At 39.8% G+C, this 23473-nt stretch overlaps 1 protein-coding gene across 39 annotated transcripts in view; it reads right to left on the bottom strand.

The window, feature by feature from the left end:
* ADGRL2 (adhesion G protein-coupled receptor L2) overlaps nt 1-23473 on the bottom strand; it is a 258675-nt gene that overhangs the window by 48170 nt on the left and 187032 nt on the right. For 28 of the 39 annotated variants that reach the window (XM_040360598.1, XM_040360602.1, XM_040360599.1 and 25 more), the window contains 7 exons: nt 14770-15069; nt 13644-13747; nt 13360-13545; nt 11020-11058; nt 6387-6570; nt 3646-3768; nt 2197-2402 (listed from right to left, as the gene is read on the bottom strand). In XM_040360598.1, coding sequence (XP_040216532.1) covers nt 2197-2402; nt 3646-3768; nt 6387-6570; nt 11020-11058; nt 13360-13545; nt 13644-13747; nt 14770-15069 — 1142 coding nt within the window. The remainder of the gene's footprint in view (nt 1-2196; nt 2403-3645; nt 3769-6386; nt 6571-11019; nt 11059-13359; nt 13546-13643; nt 13748-14769; nt 15070-23473) is intronic. The other 11 variants (XM_040360600.1, XM_040360613.1, XM_040360634.1 and 8 more) reach the window with 1 other exon arrangement.

Genomic DNA, 23473 nt, shown 5'->3' on the forward strand with positions numbered 1-23473 from the left:
ACAGTGACTACACGGGCCGCACAATACAGCCACAGTTTTGTGCCAGAATTGCCACTGTCACAATGCCATTCCATTCATTGGCAAGTGGATGTAACGAGCGCAGAACGCCTGAACTTTTTAAGTGAGCGTGTTTTAGATCTTATACCCTGTTATCAGGATCATTCCTCGTCTCCAAGGCTCTTTTTTCCACAACTCTTAGCTGCAGCTCTTCTCGCTCAAGGACAGATAATCCATTATTTAGAGCTGAATGAGATAAAGCACTATAGAAATATGCTCGGTGTTACAGAGAAAGGGAGTTGACAAGAGGGAGCAAACAAACTCCGCAATATTCTGCAATATCTGCTTTAACCTCAGGAAAAAATAAAATAAAAATTCTGCTGCCTCACCCGTGGCGAGCAAAATGGGAGAGACAAGCTAATAAGTCATTCTTCACATGTGTTTCATTGACTGAGTGATATTCTGAGCTATGCATTATCTGATGCCCATCTTTTTTTTGGTGGTACAACCTCAGCAATTTGCCTCGTGACCCTCTTGAAAAATCCAGTGGTGACGTTCATCTGGCAACTCCTACTCTCGCTGCTCATGTGGCTGCCATTTCCCTGAATGATGGAATATTCTCCGTAGAAGTATATGTGGATAAAACTTCAAGTCAAGTCAGACTTTATATATAGAGGTAAGGAGAACTGTGCAAGGTCTAAGCCCTTCTCTGATAAGTGTCCTGGGATGACATGGCCACTGGGTGCCTAAATGAACAGCCATCTACAGCAGCACCTTCACTCAGCAACCACAGAAATCAAAGGATACATTCACTTGAAATTAAAGACTCCCTTTAAGGCACTGGTGGCCTAGGGACCACATGCAACCCTTTGTCACTAATTTTGCAGTCCTCAAGTACTCTGCAGACGCCAATTTGTGCTTCCTTATGGCCCTGTTATAGCAGTGATGTTTAGCAGTCTCATGTTGTATATACCCAGTGTCTGACAGTCTACTGCAGCATGTCCACAAACTCTGACCATCTCCTGTACAAAGTCCTCAGTCTCTGCCCATCTCTTGTATCATGTCTGCAGTCGCTGCCCATCTCTTGTATCATGTCTGCAGTCACTGCCCATCTCTTGTATCATGTCTGCAGTCGCTGCCCATCTCTTGTATCATGTCTGCAGTCGCTGCCCATCTCTTGTATCATGTCTGCAGTCGCTGCCCATCTCTTGTATCATGTCTGCAGTCGCTGCCCATCTCTTGTATCATGTCTGCATGCATTTTGCCACGAACGCCCCATATTCTCAGTTCTTTGACCAACGAACACCCAACGTTCAAGTCTAACCTACTCTTGAGAGGAGTACCGAGGCAGAGTGCTGTGATGCTTACAGGGGGCTATATACTGCACCCTGCTGACCCCTCCCCACCAGCCATGATCCGCCTACAATACACAGGGAACCACTGTGACCCAATGATGAAGTCACTGGCTCTAAAACCAGGTATGCTATAAAAACTGAAAGTTTTTATTTAAAAACATTAGCATTTTGATGAAGAAGAAGAAAGGAAGGACCAGAAAAGGCAAAGTATAAGCAGTTTACACTTCATTTTAAGATTGTGTCATCCTAAGACACATGACATTTCCCTTTGGAAGAAACAAAGTTCACAAATCCAACTTGTTTTACAGAGGCAAAGGCTAATTCCGCTGTAATTACTCAGCAAGGTAATGAAGATTTCTACACAATAGCAAAAAAAAAAGTATTTAAAAGAACTATAGCAAGTGTCATTATTTACACGGCTTTCCTCCCCGAGGTTGGCATCCAAAGCTGATTTTACACTCGGAGGCATCTAAATCTGCTAATTTATACAGTGTAATCAGAGTTTAGATGGAGCTGCCCTGCTGCTAAGGTAAGAGTTAATTTTCGCTCACAAATGAACTCGGCTCATTTACATTTTCATGTTGCCAGCGAATTAGCTTTCATTAAGAATACACTTAAGTTCTAATAATCACTGATCCAGCTTTCATTTAATTTTATGTTCGGTGACTCAAAGAAATTCTTTCTGTGACCTAGAGGCGCACTTCAGATCCTAATGGAAACTTTGTTTTATCCCCCCCCCCCCCCCTCTTCCTTTTTTTTCTTTTCTTTTGCCCTCAAGAAAACCTCCCTTTGACAAAGCTCCTCTGCTATTCCTGCATAGAGAGAATAAAAGAGGATCACTCACGTCAATGTGTTCCAGTGTGAACTGCACGGGATCCGATAAAGTGACACGGCTGGACTCCTTGTTGATGGTGGCAGCGATGACATGGGAGTTGACGGCGATGGTGTGGTTGCTGTTAGCGAATTCTCCACCCAGTTTTATGGTGGCATTCTCGGTGCTGAGGAATTGACCCAGGCTCTTGTACAGGATGAACACCAGCTTGGCAAGACCTATGGTTGGGGAGAGAACACAATTCTCATTAACATATAGATATGGTTTATGCCATAAATTAAGAATACATCGTATCTAAAGCTTTTTTTTCCATTCTGGATATAGTGGTTAGAGTCTCCTTGTGGTTTCTGTTGCTTTATGTTTGCTTTACCCTCTCCATTTGTCCACCACTGTCATAGAAATTGAAGGACGATTTAAAATTTTAAGGTGGTAACTGGCACAGTGTGGATATGTTCCATTCAGAAGACTGTTTCTGGGTGACAACTGATTAGTTAAAAATTTCCTTTACTTTAGAAACATTACCTCCCACTTTTCTTTCCAGATGAAAAAATGGCCAGAAAAAAAAAAAAAAAAAAAAAAACTCAACAAGGGTCTTAACCATTCCACTCTATTAAAAAAATGGTTTTCGATATGCTTTAAAGTTGAATATTACACCGTCTCCACGGTAAAAAGAAAGAGTATCTTACAAGACATCACCTATCGCCAACATTTTTTTGACAATTTGAGATATAAAATATGCATATGTAGCATATAATGTCTCCATAGTATAAAAAAAGAATAAAAAAGAGAGGATCTTACAAGACATAATATATCATCCAAAAAAGCTAAAATTCTAAATTTAAATAAACAATATATAGATTTTTCTTTCCAAACTTTTTATTGAAAATATCAACATATACATATTTTAAAAAGGAGTTGGATGTATTATAATGCCTCCATGGTCTCTATAGACATTGTTCATCACCCAAAAAAAGTTTTGCTCATTAAAACCTAAAAAACATATAAACTTTAAACAGACTGTTTCAATGCGTTGGGCATACCACAGTAGAAAGAAAAAAATTAACCTAAAAATACACCACCTATTACCAAAAAATGTTTGTTTATTGAAACCTAAAATAGTCAACTATAAAAAGCACCTAAACTACAAAAATTTATTTTTAAATCTGTTGGATGTACTATAACTTCTCCACAGTAGAAAGAAAAAAGCACCACCACCCAGAAAATTGCAAATCCATTGGGTCTTCGTAAAGAAGACAGGTCCTCTTTAGCCACAGCCAACAAAACAAAGTCTGTTTTGCAGAAGGTTGCAAAGCACGGCAGAAACTAGAGCTGCCATACAGATGTTTCCACAGCTCTTAAAAGGAAGAAAAGTTGGCATTTACTAATAAACAATTGGGATCCTAAGGTTACAGATCTAAGCGATGGAACAATGGCGAGAAAACCACGTGACCGGCGACTTACCATTTCTGCTGTTCTGTTTGACGGTGTTGGCCGAGAGCTGGATCAGGTTACCTCCTTTATTGCCCTGAGGAAACTTCAACTCTTGCACCTGGCCCTCTGTACTGAGTACAGCCACCTCCAGGACTAGTTGTGGTGAAGGAGAGAGGACAGACACACAGCGATGGTTACAATGCAGCCATTATGAACACAACTCAACATGTGCGCAAAACACTGAAACCGTTCTGTTAAAGCCCCTTGTTAAAGGAAAAACCATGCTCAGAGTCTATGAAAGGCACATTGAAACTGAACTCTGCAGAATTCCTCTTAATAGTCTTATAATGTTACATTATAAGATTCAGGTTTTTTTTTGGGCTCCTTTGACATTTGGTAGGCTTAGAACAACTCAATATATCTCCAAACCTGGGAATTTTCAAACCTTCCACTTCACGCTCCCAAAGCTAAACTTTGCTGTGCCAGGGGGAAAATATTTACGCAGGATGCCTTCCCTGCACAGTCATCTTTTTCAAACAAAAATTCAATTAATAGAAGAATCATCACAGTAATCCTCCCTCGTTAATTAACAATTAATGAAGTTTAATAATTACACGAAAATGGAAGACAACATGCTGCTCTTTCTGCACGACTGACGTGCAGATATAAACCTTGCCCTCCTCTAAAAAGAGAACCTGTTGGTAAAAAAAATTTTTAGGATTCTGCCTAGGTTCACACTGCTGCGAATTCAAAATCGCGGCCGCGATTTTGGCCGCAATTTAATGTAAATCGCGGCCCGAAATCGCAAAAAGTAGTACAGGAACTACTTTTTGAAATCGCAGATGCGGCGTCGCACTGATTAGGACAGTGCCATTGCCGACAATTGCCGGCAAATGCCGCCGATTTGAGATGCGATTTGACATGTCAAATCGCATCTCAAATCGTTCCAAATTGTACCCAGTGTGAACCAGGGCTAAAGGTTTGAAACTGAAATCGAGGTATGGATTTTATTGTGTCAATGTAGCAGTCGCCACAGTCTTCCAGATGCCCTGCTGTATAGGAACCACAGGAGGTTGCTCGCTCGGCATTCACACAATGCCTTGCAATTTTCCCAATGGATGCAAGGCGTTCTCTGGACAGTGTGGCGAAATGGGGCAGTGACGAACGATGCACCGAAATTTCGAAATAGGGTTTGCAGCAGTTTGCCAATAATGGCTCCTAAAAACTGCCATGATTTTTACCTTGCTTATGGTGTGATTGCATTGGTCATGCGACTCACAAAATGCATCAAAAACGCAACATGGGTGCATTTTTAAAATGTTCTTGTTGCTTTTTTAATGCATTACAATGGTGATGAGTGTTCTTAGTGCGGTTTGCCAAATGTGCACCAAAAATGCAGCAAGCAGGATTTTTAACACCACTTCAAAAAGGTGCCAATAATGGCCGACAAATTCACATTCATTTAAATTAAGGATATTAAATAAAAAGTTGAATATAATATATGTATAGAAATGTATATATCTCTATCTATCTCTAAAATATATATATATATATATATATATATATATATATATATATATATATATATATATATATATATATATATATATATATATATATATATATATATATATATATATTTGTTTTTTAACATCAATCTTGGTTTCAGCCAAGTGCATTCAGAATTTTTTTTTTTTTATTTCAGCATCACCATTTTCGGTGCACCAATAACGGTGAGATCATGAGAACAAAACCTGAAAGACAGTGGCAATCACTATAGTAGTGGCGACCACTACAGCAATTCTTTCGCTTCCACAGCTGTTCTACAGGTATGACATATGCATACTTACATTTGGCCAAAGTGGACCAATGTAACTATGCAATAAAAATCATACCTAAACTTTAGTTTTAAAGTGCAAGCAGTTACAGCAGCCTTTTTAAACTTCCCATCATGGCCAAAATCTGTCCGGTTCATACAGGCAAATCTCTAATGCTTCCAGACAGAGGCGGAACCTAAAGCCAAGCCTCACCCCAACACAGTTCTATAGGTCAATTACTATGGCGGGCAGCCTTACTGACCAATAGGTATGTATAAGCAGCAATGCGAGTTGGGTAAACACTAGTAGTGCCAATAAGGGTCAAAGTCTGGGATTGGCTGGAATTGGAAGGTTTGAGAGGCTGCTGCAGTGTTGTTTCCAAGACAAATGTATGATAAAGCAGCACGTTAAAGTAGAACTAAAGGGAAAACTTGTTTTTTCATTTTGGATAGGAGTAAGGGAGGGTTAAAATTTTGCCATCTTTGTCCCATTGGAGAAATATACCTTCACTTCCTGTCCCAGCAAGTAAGAGGAAATCACTGTAAATTAAAGGAATCCCTTGGTGACCCCCAGGCCCCCAGAACTAGTATCCTCACTTGAAGATTTCCACTCTACTGCTTTCTGGGGCCAACCCACAAATAGAGTGAATCTCTCTAATGGGGGTACAGACAGCAATAAAAACTGACAGCTGGCAGGAGGTCTAGTCCCTTATCATTCTATCCAAAACTTTAAAAAAAATTGCCTTTAGATATACGTTAAGTGAATTTTTTTTAATAAAATAGTATATATATATATATATATATATATATATATATATATATATATATATATATATATATATATATATATATATATATATATATATATATATATATATGAGATAGATAGATATAGATCTATATATATTTCTACACACAGAGATTCTACAGATGAAGGTGTATTTTAGTCACTCACCTATATTTTCTGTGGGCATGGTGACCCTCGTTGGGTCTGCAAGGTTGTCCGCCAGTACAAAAGCTCCTTCCTCAAGAGTATCCAGCAACATGGTGGCAGCATGGGTTTGCTCAGAAGAATTCATATCTCTCCAAGACTGAAGAGCGTCTGGCCTTAGCAGATTGTCCACAGTGTCAACAATTGCCTAATCGAAAAAAACAAGTCAATGTTAGGTCCCTCTATACCCACCAGGAGCCATTTAGCGCCATCTGATAAACAATATGGAAGGTCATGATAATGTATGCAAACGATAATCTATCTGGACTGAAAATCGCAACAAAATATACGTACACCTGGAAGGAAGAACATGCATAAAATGAAGCCGTACAGCGCAACCACAGCTAAAATAAATACATAGAGAGCTTGCCAGTAAACTATAAAGAGGAGAAAAAAATATGCATAACATAGCCAAAAGAAAAATACCTCTGTAATTATTGGTCATGCTGCATTTATGGCATTAAGTAGCTGCCAAGGAAAGTCTAAACCAGAAATGTGATGTATATTTGAAGTGCACTTAAACCAGGCACCATACCAAGATATTAAGCACATGGGTTGGATCCTAGATTAAAGACTGCACACTCTGTTTTATTGAGATACTTAAAGAATTTGAGTAATGAGGGGATTGTAGGTAAGGAATGTCTGCCATGACTAATTTCTAGTCAAGTTAAACTCATCCTGGTTGAGACAGGTCAACAGGACAAGGCCATAATCAAAGTGATTCATCCACTTTAAATAGAACCTAGCACCAGAATTTGTCTGTTCATGTCAAGTGCAAGTTATGCATGCAGCTATGTAATGTGCAACACCGGTATTTATTACCTCTCCCAGAGATCACAGTACTTCACTACTTTTTCTTTAGAGGGACAGAACCATCTTTGTTTAGGTATGATCTATGCTTAGCATCTACTTAATGAACTTAGATGCTGCTTGAATGTGATACAATTATGTAAGTCATCATTATAAAGATCATTGCTTTCCTGAAAAAAAAAAAATAGCTAAAAGTTCAACCATAAGTGCTTAATCCAAGGGTTCTTTTGCGTGATGAAATCAGCAACTGGGCTAAGGCAGAAGGGCACCACCAACGCCAGCCATAGATGGAGCATTTTTCTTTCCTGCAACCAAGATCAATTCCCCCATAAACAAATCAATATTGATGGGGAAATCCCACCCGTGAAGCTATTATGTTCTCCTGGTGAGGGGGCTGGGGGAGCCATCCTGGCCAAGAGAACACGCAGTGATTATTGCTCGCGACTATAGCCGACATCCAAAATGCTGGTTGTACCCAAGTGGATCAATCAATCGACTTGGGTACAATCAGCCTGCCCATACATGGTTAGAATCTTGGCCAGACCTCGCTGATTCAAACCCTCTATGGCTGGCTTTGGTTGTGAATAATAAATTGTGTCAATAAATTCAAGCCAGAGAAAACACAGCAATATGTTCAAGGTAGAAATGGTAAAAAAAAGTTCTGCCTGCTTCGGACAAAAAATAAAAAAATGAGTAAACCATCAAAACTGTGGATACATTTGTTCAGTTGTGTGTATAGTCACTTCTGCACAGTACCCCCCCCCCCCCTCAAAAAAAATAAAAATAAAAAATAAAAGGGGGGGAAAAAAAGCTTGTCAAGACTATTTTAAATTGGTTGACAAGAACAAAACAGTCCCAAATTAAACAACGTTGAGGATACAATTCTGCGTCTGAGTCATTTAATTTTATGTGCAAATTTGGCTTAGTGACCCACTGAGGGATGTTAAACTATTTACAACTGTTTGTGTTTCAATGTTGAGGAAACTGTATAGAGAGCAAACCAAGCTTGCCCCTTTTTGGCCTCCTTCATCTGTCCACTAATAGCCCCGTAACTGGGTGTAAAGATAACGATTGCAGCCGACAGGTTTATTGTCAATTCCCGATTGTGAAGACTAAACATGTGCAACTTGAAGCTCAGTCCCTGAAAATCAGACACGCAAAATAACATAAATGGAAACAGATTTTAAAAAGGTACACAACCGATATGAACTCGAAAGTAATCAATTAAGCTAAAGGCCAAACCATCTGTAGATCTGTTTCTCTCTGTGCATGTATTACACAACTCTACCAGAGACGCCAGATGCAACATGGGGGAGTAATAAGCAGTAATATAACTCGCATTCAAGCATAGGAGAAAGAATGACCATCAATTAGCCACTAGAATTGCAAAGATATATATATATATATATATATATATATATATATATATATATATATATATATATATATATATATATATCTTTTGTGGCTTGAGTTATGTGTATAAAGTAAGCAGTATTTTGTGGAAATTTTTTTTTTCAAGTATTTGAAAAATACTTCTTGGTATTTTTCCATAGTGTCAGCGGAACTATTTTAAATGATGTATGCAATAATAATAATAATAGATGTAGGTTTACTTTTTTGCTCAAAAAAAAAAAACACACCTTTCTGAATACTCAATTTAACTAGATATTGAATCTGGTTGGATAAATGCCAGAATATGATCTGCAGAAAATGCAGGTGATGTGACAAACATAAATAATTAAAACATAAATACCAATAAAAAATAAAAGGTAATTGTTTTCCCTAAAACTGGTTATACATGGATCGAATCTTCAGCAGGAATCGGGGAGATTCGATCCATCTATGGGCAGGCTGGTTGGTCCATTGACCATATCCATTCATACCATTGGCTGTCTTCTTTACAACTTCTCCCATCTCAACAGCTTCTCTGTCTGTAACCTGACCCTGCTCGCCCCTTTGATTGTCTTACATTGTTTGGATGGCTATTTTTTTTTTCACAGAACATTTTTTTGGTTTTAGTCTTGACCAAGCCTGGATTATGTTAAAGTATAAATAGCTAGAAATGCCTATACAAGGAAATGCCATCTCTGTTCAAATATAAAGTGCTAAGGTGCCCACTTCAACTGACTCCATTAAAAAATTAAGTTAAGACTTAGCAAGCATTGACAGTTTTCAAATATTTAGACAGTGGGTCACAATTTCAATATTTACTTCCTTATCTTCTGAGCATTTTGGCATCATTTAGGATGCCAGCAATGCTCTAGCCATTTACGAACCACTTACCCAATGCAAGGAAGGTGCCAATGTCAAGCTTAAAATTACCGTCAAGGATCCACTATCCTAAGGTCACACAAGCCACACTTTAGTGGAAATTTATAGCAGCCAACATTCGCTCTACTTGTTATCTGTGGTGTAGGCGTCACCAATTTTCTGCTGTAGTGGATGACAATGCTTGTCTAAGCAGCTACAAACCATTGGAGTGCCAAGGACGTCAACAGTTTAATTGGTCAACATGAGTGGCACTAAAAGCTAGCGATTCTATAGCTGGTTGAAAATGCTGCAAACGTTATTAAGACTAACCTACAAATCTTAGAAATTTGATAAAATTGGATTTACGAAATTTCTCTCCTAGTGGTAGAAGTGCTAAGGCAGGTAATTCTGTGGGAAATACAAAATAACCAATGAGACCTAGGTCTCGGAATGTTTTTTTTTGTTGTTTTTTTAACATTCTGACCACCTTTGTTATACAACCAATTCATCTCAAAATCCTCAAAAGACTAGTGATGGCAAAGGCTTCTTCGGGATAGTTTAGTGTTCCTGTTGATAGCACTTAATCCAACTGGTCTGTTGCATTAATATCAAAGTACTATGGACCAAGGCTTCATATCTTAAAATGTTAAATTATTCCTCTGCCACCAGGAAAAAAAAAAAAAAAAAACTTACATTTGCATAGTGAAAATTGGCATTTGATTTAGCAATGAAGAGGTTCATTTTTCTTAGCTGGCCAGAAGAACTCATTTCAGAGCAGAGCCAGTGACACCGGTTAGAAATTAAGGTCAGAATGCAGTGTAATAAGCAGCGGCTTGTGACAAAAGGTGACGCATAATGAGGGAAATGACAGACAGCAGTGCGGTAAAAACAGATTTTTTTTATACTACAAATAAAATTGCTAATCATAGCATATTAGTGGGAGTGATAGAGTGAGACGGGGGGAGGTTGCACCCATTAGGGGACAATAAGTGTCCTTTTTGCAGATGTCCTGTGATCTCATTACCAAATGGTTCCTCACGGCGACTCTTAACATGCACACGGACTGCGCGCTCAGCCGTCAGATAGCGAGAGCTTGGCCAGTCAAGCATTTATGAAGATTAAAAGGGGATTTCAGCTTGTACCATGTATATTAAACAACTGGAAAAACTACTACTTTGTAGTATGTATTCTGTAAAGTGAAGAACGCTCTATTAATGGATTATACATGAAATATTTAAAAGCTATAACTAGCTAAAAAGCCATAAAGCGATAACTAGTCAGTAATCACAAGTTATTACTTGTGGGTGAGCAATAACAGAATGAAGACCTTAATCCTTCTATCTTTGCATTACTGAGCTGAAGATTTGAATACATTTTAAAAGGCAAAGTAGAAACCCCCTTTAATGAGGATGAATTCACCCTCCATCTCACAGCTATATTCTGGCCAGATTCCCGGTATTCAAGACGGATAGACGCGTAGTGTGACACGGAGGAAGGGAACCACAAGACGTTAGGAGGTAATAGGAAATAATACCTTTAAGTAAGCTCTGCAAGTCTTCTCTCGTTTTTGGAGCTTTGTAGAAAGAAAACCAGAATATTACATTAAAAAGGGAGATTATTCTGCAAAAGGAGATCAGGATTTGATGTATGAAATAACCTAATGAGGGAAAGATTTCAAAGAACCCATCATTCTTTGGAGACCTTAATCTGATATGAGTAAAAACTGTGATAAGTAAAAGCAAGTATAAGTACAAGAATCAATAAAGCTTGGGGGCGACTGTAGATGGGAAGACCTCAGACTCAACATTGCCATGATATTTTCTGAGACTACTGCCAACCTGTGCATATTCATGGTGTGCACTGCCTAATACCAGATCATGCCTATCCTATTAAGTGCCTTTATTGGACTGCACGTTGCCAACCAAAGCCAGTTATCCTAAACAGATGTGCAACCTCTGGTTCGGGAACAGAAATGGAAAGGAAGTTTGTTTTTCCCTAGATGATCACAACTTTCATGGATGATCTGCTTGGTTATAATCTACAATTTCTGGGGGCCCAAAACAATGGACAGGACAGGGGTCCAAGAAAATGTCACATTGACACTTAGGCCCCCTTTTACACGAGCGGTCTGATAAGGTGCACCTGTCTGTTTTTCAGGCGGACCCGATTAGACCTTTCATTCTCCTCTATGGGCAATCAGGTGTAAACGGTCCATAAAAAAAAACAGACGGAAAGATATCCGGTCTCCTCGGGCTGGCCAGATGGGAGGGCAGTCAGATGTAAACGAACAGCCGGTCCGTTTACATCCAACTACCCATAGAGCTGACCAGGTTGTGTCTGTGTCCGCTCTGCATAAAGAGAGCAGACATGGACCTGTAATCCGGACACTCCCCTTAGCTCAGCAGGGGATCAACAAAATGATCCCCTGTGGAGAAAACCCAGATACAGACTGCGTGAAAGGGGCCTTAAAGTGCAAGAAAACCCCCCTATCGTTTTCAGCCAAGGAAGCTGCCATATTTGCTTCTGTTTGATCTACAGCTACAGTTATGACACCAGCCATTGGATGGTTTGACAGTTTGATTGAGAGCAAAAGAAATGGGAGTGTTACATTTCCGGCACGTGCCGGAAATGAAACTTTTTTGAAACTGGTAAATGGGTGGGTTTACCTCCTCTTTAAGAGTCTATTTATAAAATAATTTGCTGTGTGAATGTCTCAGCATTCACACAGCCATCACGAAACGTTCCTGTATTGTGTCTTATATATGTTTATTTATTTTGATTGTCCGCTAAATCTAGTGGTTATAATGTAGTATTTTTCTCAAAAATTAAGTTATTTTTCAGGAAAATAGAGCATTATGGCCACTACACGGAGCAGACAATCATAGGATATAAACATTATACAGGAATTATTTGTGATGGCTGTATGAATCTTTTGATATATTTAACTTCCTATATAAAGAAAGGGAAGGAGAGAAAGGTATTGTACGCACTCAAAGGTCTTCCACAGATGAACAAGAAAGATAGAACAACAAGTTAATTGCACAGAGATTTCACACTTTGGCAAGTAACAGCCTAACTTCCACTCTTGCAATATAGTTACTATATTGTCGTCCTTGTTTATCTGTGGAATGAAGCCCTTTGAGTGCATATAACACCTTTCTCTCCTTGTTTTATAATTTTTATATATATATATATATATATATATATATATATATATATATATATATATATATATATATATATATATATATATATATATATATATAAACATGGAATTACCCAATGTGACCAATTTACTAATGGCAGGTTTGCACTTTTCTTCTTGCACTATTGTGCTAAATAAGCCTGTAAGTGTCAACATAGTGAGTGGAGTGAACAAGTAGTGTACAGAAGTCTCGGAAAATTAAAAGTAATTGTAATTTGTTTCTTTGGTTGGTTTTCAACGTTAATCTGCGCTGAAAAATAATGAATAGTTCTGACTGAGACAAACACAGAATGAACAGGGTGTATAACGCATCTGCTGCCCTCTACGCGACTCCCTTTCCTTCTATGGACTGCAATGCTTTACTGCATCCCACCTCTCATCCCTTCGTGACAGTAATACAATATATCTTAGCCTGCAGCAAGGCTAAAAGGAAATGAGCCCATTGATTGACAGTTGTGTAAACTGTGAGAGTGATTTTATGCTTTGCTTACACAGCCTCTTTAAAGTACGCCAGGAGCTCTCATCATGCTTTTACTTATGATAAACAGAATGACACGTTTGACATTATAAACTTTCCAATGGCCATATAATAGAAAGTAAAGCACTGCAGCAGATTTCAGATTATGCCACAGCAGGTTCCAATAGTTCAAAAGCAGACGTGAAGATTACCTTGTTATAACTGCGCCCAACCGAGTCCTTTTCACTGGGCTTCAGCTCTTGTAACTGAGCATCCAGGATGTCCACCAGCTGCTCCATGAGTCTTACCGAGGAGCTGACATCACCAGCAAATATGGGACCTTTGGTATGTTTCGCCAGCTCATTGGCGAGGCTAGCAGCGTTCTCTCCACTTCTAATCTGTAATGCGAATCAGTCAGGCTTGTCAATACACGGCACATGAGTAATGGCTTCTAGAAAGCGAATAGCGGACTCAGCTGAAAAAGACAGTGACAAACCTTTTGGGCCAGTTGGTTGACCCAGTGTGAGGTACAGTTGCTGAGATCTGGGCCCTTGATGTTCCAGGTGCCGGTGGCAATCTGACAGAGGTATGAAGCCGTTCCTGGCAAACAAAGGACACAGAATTATACAAGGTTTTTTATATACATGTAAAGGAGATCAATACAATGCAAATTATCTTATGTAAGCTACATTGCATAAAAAGACAGAACATTTCTTTGTAATTTATAGATCAGGTAGGTAAAGAGTTAGGAACTTCTATCAGGCTTTTATTGCTGTATCTGTCTCTATGATGGGGACAAATGCTCATTCTTTGTTCTGGTGACTGCTTTTTGAAGGGATGAAAAATTCAAAGTGTCACTATGTGCAAAACGTTTTTTTCCCATTTTGCATAGAGTAAGGGAGCGTTATAGACCCTGTGCATTTTTTTTGTTATCGGTGTCACATTGGGGAGACTTTACTTTCTGTCCCATAGCCAAAACATTAAGTGATAGGAAATCCCTTCATAGTAAGGAAATCCCAGAATTGGTGCCCCAATTGAAAGATGTCCCCTCTATTAACTGTTCTGATGTCAACCCAAAAGTTAGGATTTTCTCAAGTTGGATAGAATTCACACTTCCTGTTTTGTCTACAGGACAGGAAGTTAAGGGATGTCTCCCCAATAGGACACAGATGACAAAAATAAAAACATGACAGTGATTTAAATCATTCCTCCCTCTATCCAAGATGATTTAGCTTTAGATATGTTAAAGTCTTTAAAAAATGTGCTTCCTTAGAAAAACAAATTATGATTTTTGTTGTTGTATTATTTATTTATTATGATTCCAAGAGACCTGAAAGCTATTTCAAGATTTCCTTTGGGTCAAAAGAGTTGTGAAAGGCTGATCTAAGGCTTAAAATTTTTAAAAACACAATACAAGCTTTGTAGGACATTTTCTCATAGCAGTCATATAGAGAAGGTTTGACTGCACTGCCTGGCCTACTAGAGTTCCCTTCTGAATAATATTCCTGAGAAGAAACCAAGTAAAAATATCAAATGTGCCGTAGACCAGCATGTGAGTCGAAACCCCAAAACACACATTTTCGTCAACTGAGATTCTATAAAAAACTAAACAGCAAACCTACCTCGAGTTCCTTTGGGACAGGGACGTTCCACAGCCACTCCCCTCTGTGTCTGCGGCCAGCTGATCCCCCTGGCATCTCGTGCTTCACAGAACTTTTCCGGCAGAGGTGAGGTGCTGGTAATTGGTGGAATCCGTGTAGTTGACATTACAGGAGGAGGTTTCGGTCCACGGCTCCCCTCCTTCATACCTCCTGCAGATGTTGTGCTAACAAGACCTTTCTGTGAGGTGGTGGTAGTTGTTGTGGATATGGTGGTTTGAACTACTTCCGGCGGCAATGTTTCTGCCACAATGGTTGTAGGCACTGAAGGGACAAAATTGATAAAATTACAATCCAAGAAGTCAGTTAAAAAAACATATTTCTAGTCTTCAGGGGTCTAGTGCACCTAAACCATTTTAGCTTTGATGGGCACTGCCATCTTCACTTCCTGTGTATTCGGAAGCCAGATCTCTTTTGGGTTTTTGCAGCCGACCCACGTTTATGCACCACCTGACCCGGGCTTGTGTCGCTGCATGTCTCAGCTTTTGCAGCCCTCTGGGATGTGACTGGAGTATCCCAGGAAGCTGCAGGTACTACATTGGGGGTTGGCTGATCTGAAGCTAGAAGAGTTGCATCATTCGCCCAGCTGAGAATGGAGGCATTGAATTGGTTGGGGTAGAAAAAAAAATTATATTCTAAACAGCGGAAGAAAGAGGAGTTGCAGTGGAGAATTGTCCATTTTCGGAGTGAAGGACTGCTTTAGGTTTCTTGCGGATGGCAGCAGACAAAACTCCACACTGGTAATAGCTAACCCCTCCACCTGCTGTTATACAACGATGTTGCCATGCTTTTTTTCTTTTCCATTATATTATGTCAAATGCAGTAAAATAAGTTAGACGCTAGGGAGTGATGCACTCTGGTCAAGACAGAAGACCTAATAGATGAAATCAGTGGCTCCACCTAGGAACATACTTGTAAAACTAAAAAACTATAGTGTTCATTTGCTACCTTGACTTTTTTTTTTTTTTTTTACTTTACTGCCTCTCCTAATAAGATCAATCAACTGAGCTACATACAGCCACTTGCTGGTAAGACAGTATAGTGCACCAGTAACACATAGCACTAACAGGCAGTTATTTAAAGCGGAGTGCCACCAAAAAATGGAACTTCTACTTTTTGCCTCCTCCCCCCCTCCTGTGTCACATTTGGCACCTTTCAGAGAGGATGGGAGAGCAGATACCTGTCCAATACAGGTAATTGCTCCGACTTCCTGACATAGATCACCGCAGTCACCTACATCATGTCCAGCACCTACACTGTCCTCCCCCCGCTGTCTTCTTGGAAACACACAGGTTCCAGAAGATAGCGGGACCAGTGAGGACACGCAAGCGCGACTCGCGCATGCGCAGTAAGGAACCCGGAAGTGAAGCTTCAGGGCTTCATTTCCTGATTAACTCACAGAGGATGGTAGCGGGGTAGCCGAGCGGTTGATCGGCTTCGGCTGCCGAAATCGCGGGCACCCTGGACAGGTAAGTGTCCATTTGTTAAAAGTCTGCAGCTGCAGTATTTGTAGCTGCTGGCTTTTAATTTTTTTTTTTTTTTTAGGCAGAGCTCTGCTTTAAAATGGATAGAAAATAAATAAATTACAGATGAGCATTGCATAAAACTATATAGGCTTTAAAAGTGTATATCAAGCCAAAACCCTGTTTTTGATTTTTGGATACAGTAGGGAAGGGTTAGAAGGCCTGTTTGGTTTTTATTACTATGCAGGGCTCGACAAAACACATTCAAATCAGACTGTACAATCACCTTTAAATCTGACTATATAGTACGTGAACCTACCAAACTGATTGGAAAGTAAAGGTGAAGCCTTGTAGATTTGGTAAATCTAATGGAGATTGTACGAAGGTTGTACAGATTGCAATGTATTTGGTGAGCTTTAGGATCACCATAAAGGTTACGATCTTGCAGTACAATCTTTGTACAACAAACTTTAAATACTCCAAAACTATGTTACAAGAGGACCCGTCAAAACTGTCCAATCAATTTATATTCAATTAGGCAGGCCCTTGCACTATATAGTTGCTGGTTGGCAAAGATCCAAGGGCCTGCCTGATTGGATACAGGTCGCCATCACTATAGGAGAATAAAGGGCAGTTGGTGCCCGTGCAAATAGTTTAGGCCAACATTGGCCCACTATATAAAAGGTCGCACACACAGAGCATGGCGGCGTTATCAGAAACCGAGGAGAAACCAATACAACTATGAGGAGAAAAGGGAGATGCCAAACATATGCTCATCCATCCCCAGGTTCATAACCACCACCTTGAGGCGATTTAGTTGGCATTTGTAGCGCTATAAGTTACTCACTCACTGTTTAAGCTTTATACATCACTAGCCGAATCTGTATGAAAGAGTTCTGTAAATAAAGATTTTTACCTCAACTCTGGTATTGCCATTATCTAAATATTCACTATATTACAGAGAAATAGACCTCCGAGTCCCTGAAATGAGTACAATAAAAAACATTTTCTGCTGGGCACAATGAATACATCACAAGCCTGCTAGCATAAAGGCACAAGACAGGTAATGAATACTATTTGCAAAGCCGATTCCGCTTTCATCTCTATTAGTTCTCAAGCAGGCTCCTTAGCCGGCTTTATATCAACCAAGCTGCTACGAAACGACTCCCCGCAACTTGATGCCACATATCAGTTTACAAAATCATGTTATCAAGCCGATTTCAGGCTGAGGATCGGCTCAAGCCTGAAGGCCGACGTTTAGATACCCGTGAACGATAAATTGTCCCCCTATTTATCTTCCATTACCACCTCAGTGAATTCATGCTTTTATATTCCGTTATATATTTGACTGACAGGAAAAAAAACTGCTTCACAATGGCACGGTGTAGACAAAAAAGACCTGAACGCTGAAAACAAGACAAGACAAAAAAAATACGAAATGTTTCTAGACAATGCCATGCATGAAAAATAATTCCTGGGCCATCTTCCTACCCAGGCCTGATTTTTGCTTGAGAGATTTCACCATGCCCGATTAGCTCTGAACAGAGACGAGAGTTGCATGCATGTCTTCCTTAGAGAAGAAAGATTTTTATGAACCGACATAGCTTCTTTAGATAAAAAAAAAAAAAAAAAAAACAACCCTTAGAAAAGAGAGGGAGTCACTCAATCAAGGGACGGTACGCGCCGCTGAATGAGAAGTGATAAAACTGGAGGAAGAGCGTTGAAGGTCTTGCCGGCGAGTTTCTAGGCCCTATTTTCCACTGTAAAGTTCGGACGCAGAGAGCAAATTAATTGATAGGTCTTTCTCCTTGATTTAGCCTGTGGAATTTAAAAGCCAGGCTTCTACGATTCCCAAGGATTTCTTGGCAGGGGGTGAGGCCTAGTTCACACGGGAGACACAGAAAACAGGGGCAGATGTTCAATGGCTCGTTTGGGGGCATCGCCAAACTTGCATCCTGGCTGAAATTTAGGAATATAAGAACTACAGCAAGGTTAAAGGCACCGATTCTTCCCTGATGTAACAGCTTTTCTTTTTTTTTTCATTTAAGCCCACATCAAATAGCATATTGATCAACTAAACTGGCCATGAAATTTCATTAGAATCATATGCAGGTTTAAATCAATTTTGACATTGGCTTTGCGGCAAATTGCTCCTATTACCCAAAATAGAAACAATTAAATAATTAAAATAAAAAACAGGGGACGATAAAGGATGTCAATGAAGGGTCAGTCCAGCCAGGACAGATTTTTTTTTCCCCTTGGTGGCGTTTGCTGGGGAGTTGAAGTCCAACTTTAGGTTGGCTGCCCCCCTCCCACCCACCTTGCATTCAATCTTTCAGGTTGAGTGATGCTGGGTGCCATTCAACCCAGAGGACTAAAGACATCTTGTGGTGAAAAAGTAGTACTGCAGTGGGGTGCTCTGCACTAAAGAGGAGTATTGCAGCCCCTGCTTTTTTATTGATAAACTAGATGTATTTTAAATAATAATGAAAAAAAATGGGCTCCCACTTTTTGTTATGCTTGTCCCCAACCTTTTATTTTTTTATTTTTTAGGATCACTAAGAACTGGAGTCATACAACACCCGACATAGATATTTCATATAATACTCTGCTCCTATGTTTTTGATTTTCTCTAAAAGTACATCCTTTCCCGACTTCTCCTAAAAATGCTAGAAGACTAGTTTTCCACACTTTCTCAGTCACTGACGAGGAAAGACAGAATTTTTGATCTACATTTCTGTCACTTTTTGGTATAGTTTTCTTTTGAAGGTAGTACAGTGCAGGCCACTGAATCAGCATAATAGTCAGGGAACTGTATCATCAGTGAGAGAAGGGAGATGTAGTAAATAGATTATGCTTTTTAGATACACTATATTGTCAAAAGTATTGGGACACCTGCCTTTACTCGCAATCTCTGCTCCAATTCATCTCAAAGGTGTTCTAGCGGGTAGAGGTCAAGACTGTGCAGGCCAGTCAAGTTCTTCCACCCTAAACTCACTCATCCATGTATTTATGGACCTTGCTTTAGGCACTGGTGTGCAGTCATGTTGGAACAGGAAGGGTCCATGCCCAAACTGTTCCCACAAAATTAGGAACATGAAATTGCCCAAAATGTCTTGATATGCTGGGTGCCTTAAGAGTTCCCGTCACTGGAACTAAAGGGCCAACCCTGTGAAAAACAAACCCACATCATAATCCCCCCTCCACAAAATGATTTGGACCAGTTCACAAAGCAAGGTCCATAAAAGACATAGATGAACGAGTTTGGTGTGGAGGAACTTGACTGGACTGCAGAGTCCTCAGCTTAACCCAATAGAACACCTTTGGGATGAATTGGAGCAAAGACTGTGAACCAGGCCTAATCGTCCATCAGTGCCTGACCTCACTTTGAAGTTTTCTCAGGAAAGATTATTATTGTTATACAGAATTTATATAGCACCAACAGTAGTGCAGCTCTTGACGTTTTTGGTTCAAGTTCAGTTCGCTGGAAAGGGCAAGGATATTGCATTTCTTGCAGAATCAACAGGTATTTTATGTATAGCTGAAAACATAAAAATTTAATATAGCCACCTTTACAGTGGAAGACCAGTCTAAGTCTATAACTGCTCCCACCCCTTTTAACAATGCTATTCTAACTACCCTGTAAAAGGAAGATGTTTATACCCATCTATTCTAAGGGCACTCCGGTCCGCCCATGTGATTGGCAACGGAAGCCCCTTAGTAAGCCTATGGGTGATGTCACCAACGGGGCATTCCGCTCTCTACATTCCCCTGAAGGTCAGTCATTGATGAGACCATGTGACCGGACCAGGGCGCTCTGAGAATAAGTAAAAGCATCTCCCTTCTACAGGTAAGTAAGAAAACAAATTAGAATTAGAAGGGGTTGGGAGTAGACTTAGTCTTAGAACCTGAACGCCTACTTTAAGGACCGGTAAACTACAACATATTAAAATGTTGTTCTTGGGTTCAGTTATCCATAACGCTACCTGCAGAAACATGGACAATCACTTGTCTTGCTTCTACGATAAAAAGCACAGAGTGCTAAAGGCCCAAGCAATAAACATCCTACTGAACCGAGCAGTCACGTCCATGTACCTACATCCTAAGAATCCAACTACCCTATGAGATCTCCGCGTTGCCTTTAATGTGCTCATGCAAAGTGACAGATGTGGAAGAGGACTCAAGGCTGCAGAAAACAGGCCCCTAGAACATAATTCAATTTATGAAGCCTTTCCTCTTTGCATTCTGTTTGTAGTTGTGTCTATTCTTTAGAAATAAAGCATCACGGTTCAATATGGAATTACCACTAAAATTAACACACTATTCCATAATCCCATTTCTTTTTTTCCCGTACTCGCCATCAATTTTGTTTTTCCTTCAAAAACCGCGGGAGAGCTGATCAAGTTTGGCAAAGCGCTATTAATGTCATCATTAGGTCCATATCCCACAGCACGCTGTGCTGATTAGTGTGTATTTAATCACTCCGATGTGTATTAAAATTAGCAGCGTTCCATTAGCCTGGATCGCAGGTAATTCTTGATACATGTAGGCTATTTTTATCCCTAGAGATCACTACTGATAACAGGACATATGACAGCTTCCTCTGCCTGTATAATTAGGGAGCAAACTAGCAATCAAAGCAATATGGCATGCACAGGCCTGTACCTTCCCTTTCCATTATAAAACCAAGGGAAAAAATAATATTTATCATATTTCACTGACTGTACAGCTATTTTCGCTCCTGTGTGCGTGCTACCGCCATGGAATTTTTACATTTAAATGGCTTTGGGTATAGAAAGTCCACTCCCACACAAGTATTCAGTCATCTGATGACACAGTGTTGAAAGTTGGAACTATTGAGCGGCCTAAAAGGAAATGTGGACTCAGTTTTACGCTGTGTGCTATTCTAGGTATAGTCCTATAATAGGTAGTATTGTAGGGTTTTCTTGAGACCCGTAAATTACGATATTTATCATCCTTGGTTTCATCTCAGCGTTGTAGCTCTCCTGCAGCCACTTCATCTCTACATGCCTTCAAGCTTCGTGGCCTCTCTCAGGTTGGGTTTCCTTAGGTCTGCTTCAAACTTTGTGTAGCAGGTTATACATGGGCGATTTTCATGTGATTCCGTGTGTTGCACAAAGGGCAGTTCATTCTGTTCAATGGGCTGCCCTATGCACGTTTGGCGTGGCAAAAAAAAGCTGATGTTGGCTCCAACTTAGGCATGTTTTTATATGCATATATGCACTTGATTTTCAACATATATGCTGTGCAATCATCACAGGAGTGCATATAGACAGGAAGTGTCTACAGGAGGCCACAAAAATCTGGGAAAAAAAAAATCGAAAATGAGGCCTTGTTCACGCTTGGGGACCTGCACTCGCAAGGATTTGAAAATGGGATTAGTGTCCATGCAATCGCTGCATCCCAACTGCACTTTGGCACTAGTTCACACAGGTGCAGTGGGTTCCAGTGCAGTCAATATTAGAAAACATTGCATTTTTTCCGATGTGGAACACATCTGGATAGCGGCAAAATGCATCAAAAACACACGAAATGCAGGTTTACTCAATTTAGATGAAGGGGGGGGGAACACACTGGAACGCATAAAAAATACCAGAATGCATCAAAAACGCTCATGTAGAAATGCAGAAATTGTAATGTAAACCAGCCTTAAATATAAGTTCGGAGTGCTCGTCTTTCTATGTTTGTGCACAGTAACTGATCGTTTTGGTTTATTGGACCATTAAAATCAGGAGGACAAGAAAGCTCCACTTAAAAACCCCCAAAAAAACTCAGGCAAAACAAATGTCATCACTCAGGAAAACCACCCATGTTTTGTGGAAAGAATTTTAATATCAGAACATAAATACACATAAATGGCGCCAGGGGGACTTCACAAACCACTAGATTTGTAAATGAATTCATACAAATAAGTGAGAATGTTAGGGAATATGAGGACAACCTCGACAGTCTATCTACAGAAAACCATGTTCCAAGAACGGAGAATGAACAGCAGAGCACGCGAAGGAAGCTTACATCGTGCTGTATCACTCACAGCCCACATCCGCACTGTCCCAGTCACCAGAACTGGCAAGGCTTACAACCCTGATCTACCCTCCATATGCTCCTTGGCTGCATCTCCAACATGTTGGCTCAGATTTATGTTGTCAGTTCTAGAATCTGGTCTACGAAAAACTCTCTCTGGCACGGCTTCACTTATATGACCCTGATTCTTTCAAAGGTGCCATGGAAAATCTAACTCAACTCAACATTAGTTTGAAATAAATATTAACTGGGTAAAATGTACATCATTAAAATGAAACAGAACCCTCTGCATTGTCTTGGCTTTCTTAAATGTCAGGACTCTCTTTCTATGTTCCTGGAGCTGGCAACCGCATGAAGTAGGCTCTCTGCAAAAATGTTCTCCAGCTAAATAGAGCTCCAGCCAAAACCAAAACCACTTGGGCACCCATTTTTTCTTCTGCCTTACAGAAACGATAAAGGCATTGACAAATGAGTCTGAAAAGGGAACTATCTGTGCTGTCCAAAACAACTGGAATTATGATTTAATGTTTTTAATTCAGGTTGGCAACGAAAGGGCACCCAACTCAGTTTTTTGGAAGGGAGGAGATGCAAAGGGCAATTAAAGGCAGTTCTTTGAAAAATGTTCTCCTATTACTGCACAAATAGTATATATATGAAGTATACAGAATCCATCACATGATCTTCTGTCAACAGCACTTACAGTCAAATGCTGCGTACACACGTTCGGAAATTCCGACAAGAAAACCGTGGATTTTTTTCTGACGGAATGTTGGTTCAAACTTGTGTTGCATACACACAGTCACACAAAACTTGTCTGATGGAGCATACACAGGGTCGTAATTTCTGACCAAAAGCTCACATCGGACATTTCTTGTCGGAATTTCCAATCGGGTATATATATATATATATATATATATATATAGAGCCTACTAATAGACTAATATATATAGCTTACAAATAGACTAAAATATATATATATATATATATATATATATATATATATATATATATATATATGCTCCCATGATGCTCTGTTTGCAAATTGTACTTGGCTTTATAACAAGAAAGCCCAGCACCTACAAATTTTTAACCGACCGAAAAGTGAGCAATTCATGCCCCTCTTCTGACTGGATTTGAACATGCCAAGAAAGTGAAATGGG

The sequence above is a fragment of the Rana temporaria genome, chromosome 7, assembly GCF_905171775.1.
Source record: "Rana temporaria chromosome 7, aRanTem1.1, whole genome shotgun sequence".
Taxonomy (NCBI): Eukaryota; Metazoa; Chordata; class Amphibia; order Anura; family Ranidae; genus Rana; species Rana temporaria.